The sequence below is a fragment of the Myotis brandtii genome, unplaced genomic scaffold, assembly GCF_000412655.1.
Source record: "Myotis brandtii unplaced genomic scaffold, ASM41265v1 scaffold13, whole genome shotgun sequence".
NCBI classification, from domain to species: Eukaryota; Metazoa; Chordata; class Mammalia; order Chiroptera; family Vespertilionidae; genus Myotis; species Myotis brandtii.
The window spans coordinates 959,999-972,371 of record NW_005354595.1 but is presented as its reverse complement, the minus strand read 5'-3'; the positions used below and the strand labels follow the sequence as shown (position 1 = coordinate 972,371).

At 42.4% G+C, this 12,373-nt stretch overlaps 1 protein-coding gene across 1 annotated transcript; it reads right to left on the bottom strand.

Moving 5' to 3' along the window:
- Positions 1–6,551: 6,551 nt before the first annotated feature.
- On the bottom strand, positions 6,552–7,525 carry LOC102250590 (olfactory receptor 2K2). The gene has a single exon (XM_005859819.2). It carries the CDS (start codon positions 7,520–7,522, stop codon positions 6,572–6,574), a length of 951 nt encoding a protein of 316 aa, XP_005859881.1. The 5' UTR covers positions 7,523–7,525; the 3' UTR covers positions 6,552–6,571.
- Between the last annotated feature and the right edge of the window lie 4,848 nt (positions 7,526–12,373).

The window sequence follows — 12,373 nt, the reverse complement described above, 5'->3', positions numbered from 1 at the left end:
CTGAAAGCAGGATCCCCAAGAGCTATCTGCACACTCATGTTCATTGCAGCATTATTCACTATAGCCAAGAGGTGGAAGCAACCCAAATGCCCATTGATGGATGAATGGTTAGAGAAAATGTGCTATATACATACAATGAAATATTATTCTGCTTTATAAGAAAGGAAATTCTGTCACATGCTATAACATGGATGATCCTTGAGATCATTCTGCTATGTGAAATAAGCCAGTCACAAATAGACAAACACTGTCTGATTCCACATTTATGAGGCATCAAAAGTAGTCAAAACTCTTACAAATAGAAAGCAGAATGTTGGTTGCCAGGAGCTAGCGGGGAGGAGAAATGGGGAGATGTTGTTCAATGTGTGTAGATTTTCAGTTTTGCAAGATAAAACAGTCCTGGAGATGTGTTGCACAACAATGTGAATATACTTAACACTATGGTATGGTGCACTTAAAAATGGTTAAAGCAGTAAATTTTATGTTATGTGTTTTCAACTACAATAAATTTGTAATTTAATTAAAAATTAATAATAACATTAAGTCTTCCAATCCATGAACATGGATATCTTCCCATTTATTTAGATCTTCTTTATTTTCTTTCAATAATTTTGTAGTTTTTAGTCTTGAAATTCTTAAGTCAAATTTATTCCTAAGTGTTTTATTCTTTTTGATGCGATTTTCATGGAATTGTTTCCTTAGTTTCTTATTTGGATTGACTGCTTTTATATAGAAATATCACTGGTTTTATGTATTGATCTTGTATCCTGAAACTCTGCTGAGTTTGTTTATTAGCTGTAACAGTGGGCTATTTTTGTCATTTGTTTAGGATTTTCTATATGCAAGATCATGTTATCTACAAGCAATCGTCATTCACTTCTTCCTTTCCAATTTGGAAACACACAAACTACCAAATCTCATTCAGAAGAAACAGAAAATTGAACCAGTTTATAGCTACTAAGAATATTGAATTCGTAATCTCACATCAAAGAAAAGCCTAGGACCAGATAACTTTACTAAATTCTGCTAAATATTTAAAGAAGAATTAACACCAGTCCTCTCATATACTCCCAAAAAACAGAAGAGGAGGAAACACTTCCTAAGTATTTCTGAGGCCAGCATTTGGCCCCCAAAATGTTCACATCCTATTCCACAGAGCTATGATTATGTTAAACTAGAGCCTTGATGCATGAATTCATGCACCAGTGGGGTCCCTTGGCCTAGCCTGCGGGATAGGGCTGAAACTGGCTCTCCGACATCCCTTGAGGGGTCCCAGATTGCAAGAGGGTGCAGGCCAGGCCAAGGGACCCCACTGGTGCACCATCAGGGCCAGGAAGAGATGCGGGAGGTTGGCCAGCCGGGAGAGACCACGGGAGGGCTCCAGGGCATGTCCGGCCCATCTCACTCAGTCCCGATCGGCTGGACCCCAGCAGCAAGCTAACCTACTTGTCAGAGCATCTGCCCCCTGTGGTAAGGGCACGTCATAGCAACTGATCAACCAGTCGACTGTCTGCCCGCTGGTGGCCAGTGCACGTCATAGCAAGCGGTTGAGCGGCCTTAGCATATCATTAGCATATTATGCTTTGATTGGTTGAACGAACTACCAGATGACCAGACACTTAGCATATTAGGCTTTTATTATATAGGATTATATAGCAAAGGGATTAAAGTTACAGATGAAATTAAGGTAGCTAATCAGCTGACCTTAAAATCGAGAGATTATCTGTCTTGGCCAGTGTAATCACAAGGGTCCTTAAAAGTGGAAGAGGAGAGAGAAGAGAGAGTTAGAGAAAGAGATGGGACAGAAGCAGGGTCAGAGTGATGTGATGTGAGAAAGACTTGACTCATCTTTGCTGGCTTGGGAGATGGAAGAAGGAAGGGGCCAGGTATTGGTCTGCTCCAGCTGCTATAAAAGAATCCACAGACTGGGTGGCTAAAACAACAGGAACTTATTTCTCACGGTTCTGGAGGGTGATAGTCTCTGCCTCAGGTACCACATGCTAAGAGGATAAAGAAAAGGCAGTAGAGACTCCTCCAGTGCTCTGGGAACCACAGTTCCTCTGGTCAGGAGAAGGGTCCTCTTGCCTAATAATTGTAGGTGCCGGCCCAGCCACCACTGCTGGTGCTGCCAATGTCCCCACAGGATTGTGTAGGAGGTTCAGCAAGTGATAATAGGAAAAAAAAATCAGGGAATTTACCTCACTCTTTATGATGCCTTTCTCTCTTTTTAGACCATCAGAGCACTTCCCTTGGAGCTCTTTGTGTCTGTCTTTCTGTCTGAACCTAGTGTATAGGTTTGCGTTTCAGGGTGCTCTTGAGTCCAGGCCAAGAAATATTGGGGAGAGGGGGAAGAAACACAGAAAATTCATCAAGAGTTTGTTGGTACCTTGCATTCTAGTTTCCTTCCCCCATCTACCTGCTACCCCTTAGTTTTCAGGATCCTCAGAGAGCTGCTCCTTGCCTTCTAGCTAGAGTTTTTCATTGCATTCAGTGGGCGAAACAGGAAGGTGTGGGTTTACTTCATCTTGACCTCGACTGGAATCTGTCTCCTGACTTTCGCTCTCTCCCTTCTTTAGAGGTTGCTCCTTTTCGATACCCCTTTATTGGCTTTTTCTGATTGATGGTTTCATCTTGGGTAATTCCCTCACTCTATTCTCACTCTCTACTTAATGCCAACCATGTTCATTACTTAAATGATTCAACATATGCAAATATGTCACAAGTTTCTATCTCCAGCCTGATCTTTCTTATTAATTCCAAACTAGCAAATCCAACTGACTCCTTGGTATTTCTACTTATATATCTCAAAGGCATGATAAGTTCAACTTGTCTACAACACAACTCATGATTTACCCTTCAACCCCCAAACTTGGTCCTTTTCAAGTAATACCTGTGTCAATTAATGACACTATCAGCCTTCTTTGGCATTTAAAAGTCACCTTTGACATCTTCAACTCTCTCACCATAGGAATGGTCAAGTACTAATTGAATAGCCATCAAAAGTTTATTACATGAGTATTTTTATTCAGCAGATGATGGATGAGCACTTGGTCCTTCACAACAGTATGCACCGAATGTCCTTTCTGTGCCAGACCTTGAGCTAAGCCGTGGGGAGACAGTGGTAAATGAAATTGATACAGTCCTGGCCTCAATGAGCCCACAAACTAGTGAGCTACATTAAACAAGTAAACCCACAAATTACTATGATTACAAATTGTGATATATGCTCTTAATAAAAGAACCAGCAAGACAGAGCACAACATCTTTATAGAACTAAAAGAAATCTTGTGTTCCTAGAGTAAAAAAATATATAAATGGTGAGCAATAAGATTATAAAAGTCCTTGCATGTTATTTTAAAGACTTGGACTTCAGGGTAATAAAAAGCCACTAAAGGATTTTAACATGATCAGATTTTCCTAAAGCATAAATCTGGTCATGTAATCATTCATTCAGGAATTGGCTGTGTCAGAGGTGGTTTTACCTTCTCTGTCAAATATATTCCTCTTTTTTAAAAAATATTTTTTTTATTGATTTCAGAGAGGAAGGGAGAGGGAGAGAGAGAAAAACATCAAAGATGAGAGAGAATCATTGATCAGCTGCCTCCTGCACACCCCACACTGGGGATTGAGCCTGCAACCCAGACATGTGCCCTGACCGTGAATCAAACCGTGACCCCCTGGTTCATAGGTCGATGCTCAACCACTGAGCCACGCTGGCAGGGCTAATATATTCCTCTTTTTAACAATACCAGAAAAGGATCCCTTGCCCAAGACTCTATCAAAGTAATGATTGTAATTAGTACTGGCTGAGATAGAAGCTAATCCACATGGAAGAATATTCCATTCACAAATAACTAACTTTAGTATTGCCTATTCTATATAAAACACATTTATATTTACATTTGCTCATTGTTTTTCACAGCAACTTTATATAACACTAGAGGCCCGATGCACAAAATTCGTGCAAGGGGCTCAGCCCTTGCAGCCCCAGCTTTGTCCGGAAGGTTGTCCAGAAGGATGTCCAGAAGGTAGTTCAGTCTAATTAGCATGTTATGCTTTTATTATTTTAGATATCGCAGTAACTACTGTAACTCTTATTCTGCTGCTAGGGAGATTTCTGCCCAGGTCCCATCTTGGGCCTTTTCCTGACATCTGGGTCATTTCTAATCTTTTTCAGTGCCCCAGTCTGGTCCATGTCTCATTCTGAAACAATTGGCTCAGTTCCTTGTGTCAAAGCTGATATGCTAATTACAGAGTGTGTTCAGACCCTGCAAGTCCTCCCAGTTCACTCTTTGAAGTAAAGATCTCAGCTATTTCCATAACTCTGGTTATTCCTGTTTATATTTGGTACCACACATATCATAGCCAAGTCAAGGAGGCAGATAAATAGTTCTACTCTCACACAAAATCCAGCTCTACTCTAATAAAAGCCTACTATAAAATGTCACTTCAAAATGACTCTGAAATCACCAGGAAATGAATGTGGTATTTGGGTTGGGAAGGTTGAGGTATCTAAGTAGAAAAATAATTACTTCTAGCTGCTAAGAAAGCTGCCTGGTCAGCTCTCCCCTGCTCCCCCAAAACCCGGGGCTTGTCTCCACCCCCCACTATCAAACACCTCTTGGCAGCAACACCTGGCATCAAGTTGTCCCCTTGCTCCATCACCAGAATTTTGGTGTGTGATTACTGTTAGTCTCTTTAAATGTAGGTTACACATCCAGGAGCACATATAGGAGCCCAAGATCTAAGGCAGTGATGGCGAACCTATGACACGCGTGTCAGAGGTGACATGCGAACTCATTTTTTTTGGTTGATTTTTCTTTGTTAAATGGCATTTAAATATATAAAATAAATATCAAAAATATAAGTCTTTGTTTTACTATGGTTGCAAATATCAAAAAATTTCTATATGTGACACGGCACCAGAGTTAAGTTAGGGTTTTTCAAAATGCTGACACGCCGAGCTCAAAAGGTTCGCTATCACTGATCTAAGGGAATAGTTTAAGAGTTAAAGCACCTAGAATTCAACATCCAATTCTAAACCTTCTTAGGACTTACATATTTTGTTTTTGATTTTGTGGTTGTTTTTAAATGTATTTTTATTTATTTCAAAGATAAAGGAAGAGGGAGAGAAAGAAACATCAGTGATGAGAGAGAATCACTGATGGCAGCCTCCTGCACGCCCCACACTGGGGATCAAGCCTGCAACCCAGGCATGTGCCCTGACTGGGAATCCAACCATCACCTCCTGGTGCATAGGTTGATGTTCAACCACTAAGTCACACCGGCTGAGCAGGTCTTTCATATTTTGAAATTTGTCAAGTGAGTTAACCTTCTCTATTCAAAACCCTCTCCTCTTCCCTGCTCTAGAAGTGGAGATAGGCAAGTGAGAAGGTGTCAACAGAGGCAGGAAGAAAGGAAGAAAAAATAAATTAAAAGAAAAAAAAGGAAAAATAAGAACTAATCCTACTTTTCTTTTGGGATTTGATTTTCACTGAAAACAATGTCTCCCAAAGTATGGTCATCCTACAGCCTTTTTCAGGACTTCTTGGGGATCTATTATAAATGCACTGTCAGGACCCCACCCAGAGCTACTGGATCTGGAAATGGAGGCCCCACTCTGCATTTTAAACAAGCAGTATTCTTATACAAGTTAAAGACTTAAAACAACTAGTATAAAATGTCTCTGCAATTGTTAGGTATTTATAAAGCAATATACCTCATTGCTCATGTTGTTTCTTCTTCATAATTTTCACAAGTGGTACTTCTCAAATAAAATGACTAGTGTAAAGCTGATAGATTTATTAGGTCACTGAATCCCTACTATAAACCCCCAAAATACAAAATTATAGGAATCCTTGCCCTTGTGAAGTCAATCATCCAATGAAGAAAAACACACAAACACATAAAGTCTCAACTGGCGTATGGGTGGTACACTGGCATAGTATCTGTGTGCTTAGAAAAGCAAGGTTGGGGGTGGGTAAATCAAGCAGGCGTCAGGTGCCTTACTCAGGAAGTCAGGGAGTTTTAACCAGGAGTTTGGGGAAAGAAGGGTGAATGAGGGAGCCACCACTGTTTGGCAGGACAAGCTCTAGGGAGGAAGACAGAAGGAGGAGGGCTGCGCTTCCAGTTCGGCACCTGCGTGACCCAGAACAAGTCTCTTAATCTGTCTTTGACTCTGTTTTCTCCTTCGCATCATCTGTTATTTCTTTGTCTCCTTATGCTCCCACCTCATCTGAGAAAGGATTTAGGGCAGAGAAGACGTCCAAGTTTCTTCTGGCTCTAACATTCACTGATTCTAAGTTTATTCAAGTTTCCTTCTGGAACGAATGTGTGATGCCTGCAGCCCAAAACCTCTCACAGCCATGAAACACAAATACAGAAAATAGTACTAAACGCAAGCTGGAATCTACTGTTGCCCACAGGCCATGACTCTGCGCACACATATCTCACAGCTGGAAGATTATGGAGCGAGCGATCAAGTCAGCGTTCTGAGGGTGAGTGTTTGGTCTAGAATTTCCCTGGGAGCCCTGCCAGGGGTGAGCTCCTGGTACACATGGAAGGACCCCAGTCAGATCCTTTCATGTGTTTGATGCGATGATATTTTGTCCTGCAGCTTTTTCATAGCATCTTTGACTTCCTTGTTTCTTAAACTGTAAATTATGGGGTTCAACATAGGGGTGAGCACGCCATACAGCAAAGAGATGATTTTATCTATCTGCTGGGAGCCGGACGAAGAAGGCTTTAGGTACATGGAGAGGGCGGCCCCGTAATACAAGACCACCACCGTCAAGTGGGCCCCGCAGGTAGAAAACGCCTTGTTTCTCCCCTCTGCGGAGCTGATTCTCAGAATCGTGGACAGGATGAAGACATAAGAGATGCAAATTAAGAGCATTGGGATGGGCAGGAGGAGCACGCTGACCGCCAGCATGGTCATGTCCATGAGCAGGGAACTGGCGCAGGCCAACTTCAGCACCGCCAGGATCTCGCAGGTGAAGTGGTCGATGAGATTCCCGCACAGGGGCATCCGCAGAGCAAAACCGGTTTCCAGCAGGGCGGTCAGGCAGCCGGTCACCCAGGACACGGTGGCCAGCTGCACACAGACCTGCCTGTTCACGAGGAGGGGGTATTTCAGGGGGTTGCAAATGGCCACGTAGCGGTCATACGCCATCACGGCCAGGAGCACGCACTCCGTGGAGCCCATGGCAAGGGACAGATACATCTGTACAGCACACCCAGAAAAGACAATGGTTTTCCGGGATGACAGCAGGTTCACCAGCAAAGTGGGAATAGAGGCAGATGTGTAACAGATATCCATGAAAGAGAGGTTCCCAAGGAAAAAGTACATGGGGGTTTGAAGGCGGGAATCCAGGATGGTGATTAAAATAAGAGTGCTGTTTCCCAAGAGGGTGACCAGATACATCACAAGGCTGAAGACGAAGAGAACGATCTCCAACTTCGGGTATTTAGAGAAACCCTCCAGGAAGAAAAAGCTCCAGGTGGTGAGGTTTTCTCCTGGCATCTCCTTCTTTGCACCTGCAGTTACTCTAGGATTATTCTCTTCATTTCATCTGAGAACATAAAGAGGTGGATCAAGTCGAATGTTCTTTTAGTTAGGAAAACACTTTCAAACTTATCTTCACTATAATAAACACAATTTTACCCCAAAGAAATCAAAGGAGAGTGGATCTATTGTTCTAAAGGAAGAACAAGATGATCTACATAAACAGTTGATGCTTCCACAACAAAATTTAGAAAAGAGTGAGTTTGAAAACAAGAATCAACACATTTACTACTTAACCTCAACTCATAATCCTATGCTTGACACACAGAAGGTTTTCAGTAAAGTTTTGGTGGAAATATGAATCGGCACTGAGTAAGTTATTGAGCACAAGTTAGAAAAGTAAGCCAGAAAATGAGGCAAATAAAGCACATCTGCACAATAAAAACCAGTAATGATCTTCACTGGACGAGGAGGAATGTTGAAAGAAACAAATCAATGAATTTCAAACTAACACCTATGAAGTTCCAGGTCTACGTTATCTCTGTCCTTTCCAACTAACAGTTTGGAGGTCTATATACTTGTTCCAAAAATAATGATCCTGTTTGAAGCATTGCAGATATTTGCCTTGATTATATTAAGAGCCAGTTCACAAGTCCCACAAAATAACCCACCTCGTTTAAAAACTGATACAGCCCCTGTATAGGTTTTATTTATTTTGACATTTCACATTATTAACAAAAATAATTACTAAAACTTCCCTTGCTTTTGCAATGGCGTTGCCCTTTATCACCTTCGACCTTTTTCCTTTCCCCACGAGTTCTCTCCTGGCTATTTTCAAATACACTTGTTCTTAAAAGTTCCCTTCATTGTCATGCTACATGTGTTAACTGCCACCCTATTTATGCTCTCCCTTTCATAGACAAACTCCTCCATTACATGGTTTATCTTGATACTTCAGTCTCCACTTTCTCATCACTAACGATTTCCCCCCGTTTCTCAGTTTCAATCAATGTTATCACTTGTCTCCCAGTTCTCCAGATTTTAAAAGTACTGTAGATGGGGCACAATATTTTTCAAACAGTTCATATATTACAGAATTCTTTTGACTCACATTCCATTAGCATCTTTGACTTCTGTTCCATGGTATCTCATCCAGCCTATTAGCCAGTCCTTTCATTTTTGTTGGTGTGTTTGTTGTAGTCGTCAGTCCCTAAGCAGCTTACACTGCAGGTCCACACACTATCAGTAACACTGATACCTTGTTTAGAGGTCCAGGGAATACTTGTCCGTGTTAGCGCCCTCTGTGGTACTTGGGCAGCAGAGTTTTTGCTTTTCTTCCTAAAAGCTTCATTTTTCTACATCACAGTAGTTACTTCTTATTCATTTGTTACATTATTTTTAAGGATTTCTCTGCCAAATTTTATATTTAACAATTTCTCTATAAAAGTCTTATATTATTTTAAGAGATTATTTTATTAAAGAAACTTTAAAAATTTTTTGTGCTGCTCTTAAAACTAGCAAAGAAAACATAATTTGCCCTGGCCGGGTGGCTCAGTTAGTGGGAGCACTGTCCCATACACGAAAAGGTTGTAGGTTCGATCCCTGGTTGGGTGTGTATAGGAAGCAACACACTCTCTCTCTCCTTCTTCCTTTCTCTCTCTCTAAAAACCAATAAAAACATATCCTTGGGCGAGGATTAAAAAAAAAAAAAAGAAGACACAATTTATTTATTTATTTTAGAATGAAAAATCAGCTCAGTTTTCTGGGACTTGATCTTTTCTATTGTTTAAAAATAGTAGCCAAGAAAAATGGGTCCTCTGACCTGAATTCCCTGTCACCAACTCCAAATCTTGTTTTAAGATGCACTTCATAAAGTTACCTAAGTGCAAGAAAGAATAAATGCATCCACGTTAAAAATGTTAAACGTATTATGTCAAAATCATCAGGGCAATTCATTTCTTTCTAAAGTATTGACTGTTGCCTCCCTAACTAAAAATATCAAAGGATAGCAACTGAAATACTGTGTAGATTTAAATCCTCTGTTGTTTTGGGGAATGCCTACTGTCCCTGAACAATTTAAAGTTCAGCAACTCTATATTGCAGCAATTTGAAACTTCAGATCCTTCAGGGATAATGTCCCAAAGATCCAATTATATCAAACTTTTAAAAGTTGAGACAGAGAGGGAACAAGTTATCCCAAAAGAATTTCAAAGAACCCATAAAAATAAAGTTTTCTTTCCTTCCTATCCATTCCAGCTATATCAAGATTTTTCTCCTTCAATGACTGCACTATAGAATATTTAATAGTATATAGAGAATAGATATCCCTAGAATTCTAACATATATATTGTTTCATTTTTGAAACTGACTCCCTAGTTTTCAGAGATCACAGGAAGAAAATTTACTCTTTAAACGACTTGCCCCAACAAGTAACCAGAAATTTTATCCAATATGCACCTATGGAGAGGGCCTTAAAGCAATGAACCCTCAGTAGCAATGGACACCTAATATCCAGATACTGGGTTCTTTTTTCTTTTTTTAAATATATTTTTATTGATTTCAGAGAGTAAGGGAGAGGGAGAGAGAGATAGAAACATCAATGATGACAGAGAATCATTGATAGCTGCCTCCTGCACACCCCCTACTGGGGATCAAGCCTGCAATCTGGGACTCTTCAGTCCACAGGCCAAGGTTCTATCCACTGAGCTAATCGGCTAGGGCCACATACTGGTTTATAATACAATTCTCAAGTCAAAGAAAACCCAGAGATAAACAACCCGATCAAAAAATGGGCAATGGACCTAAATAGATACTTTTCAAAAGAGGACATAAGGAAGGCCAAGAGACATATGCAAACATGCTCAAAGTCACTAATCATCCGAGAGATGCACCCAAGGGTGGGTTCCATCCCTGACCCAGGTGGGGGGGAGGGGGTATGCGGGAGGCAACCAATCCATGTCTCTCTCTCAAATGATGTTTCCCTCTCCCCCTTCCCTTCCTCCCACTGTCTGTAAAAAAAATAAAAAATAAAAAAATCCTCGGGTGAGGATTAATAAAAACAAAACAAAACAAAACAAAAGAAACAACAGCAACAAAACCACATCACCTGAATCTGATCATGAGGGAAAGCCAGACAAAATTAATTGAGGAATTTTGTGCAAAATAACCAACCTATAGCTCTCCCTGCCCCCTCCCCCCAAAAGTCAAAATCAGGAAACAAGCTAACAAAACAAACAAACTAAGGAAATGTTCCAGGAGATTTGAAGACACAGCTACAAGCAATGACCCGGCACTGAGTATTATTAAGCCAGGAAAACAGCTCTAGAGAGGACATTAGGACAAAAGACAAAAATCAGATACTTCAGGAAAACAGACCAAACCTGAATATGGGCTGTGGGGTGGCGGTAATACTGTACCATGACATGTCCTGAGCTTCATACCTGTACGGCCATGTTATGTAAAACAAAGTCCTTGTTCTTGAATACCCAAGTATTTAGTGCTAACGGGGCAAAATGTCTCCAACTTACCCTCCAATCGCTCATAAAAAATACGTTTTCTAAAACTTCACGGAGGGTAGAGGGCAGCTGACTTGCACGTGGGGGCTCGCCCTGTGCGTCGCCCCTTGCGCCTCTCCGGGACACGGGGCGTGAGGCCTGGGGACCCGGACCGGCCCCCCAGGCGTCCTGGGGCGGCTGTGCCATGTGCGCCACCTTCCCCTCCGAGCACGTGAACCCGCACCCGCCGCGGTACCCGGGCGTCCAGGGCCCGTGCGAGGCCTCAGCTTCCCGCCCCTGCGCTCCGTCCCGCAGGTGATCATCGGGTTTCCAGCAGCAACACGTCCAAGGGCTGCTGGGCGGCGCGGGCGCCTGCATGGCCCGAGGCCGCGGTGGGTGACACTCACCCACCACCGCACCTCCCCCAGCGCAAAGGACTGAGTGAGGCCCCTTGTACCGAGTCGGGGGGATTGTGCGGGGACAGGGGTGAAGGGGACATACCAGGGCCTCACGCTTCTTTGTCGTGACCTCCCTGTAGAGCTGGTGCCGAGGGGACCGGCCCCACACGCCGCCGACGCCGCTGATCACGGTGCTGGGAACTATCGAGGGCGCAGCTGCAGGAATCAACTCCACGCGTGGTCTGGACCGGCTGCGGGGCCTGGCGGTGCTCGAATGCGGAGCACGTGGGCTGTCCGGCAGACCCTGAGGAATGAGGGCCTCATGGGTCTGCACGGGCACTTCCCCAGCCCGGCCGGTCCCCTGGGACGTGGCCATCATGTTCCTCATCTACGATGAGGTGGTGAAGCTGCTCGGCAAAGTGTGGCTGACAGACGCCCCAGGCGCCTCCAGACCAGCCCCACCGCCCTCTTCTCGCCATTCTCGTCCTAAAGCTCAGTGCTCACAATAAATCTCTCCCATCCCTAGGCAACAAGAATTTTGCTAGAAGATTGACACTGAGACATTACATAGAAATAACAGGCAGTGATATGGAAGAAAAGGAAATAAAATTATCACTTGCAAACTAGATGATTTTACATCCAAAGGGAATAAAAACTGTTTCACAGCAAGAGTTTAATAAAGTTGCCTAATAAAAAGATGAATAAAATTCAATAATTTTCTAACAGCTAGGTGAAAAACATAGTGACCCGAAAAAGATTCCATTATCAGTTACATGAAAATTTGGAGGTAATAGAATGACTCTAACAAGAATAGTGCAGATATGAAGGGAACAATAAAATTTTATAGCAGCAATGTAATAACCAATAAACGAAATGAATCCTAATGTAAAATTTACAGTGTGAGGAGGAAACTGGTCTTGCAGAACTTATCTAAATGCAGAGGCCATGGAACTGTGAACAATGCACTGCCCTGGGGT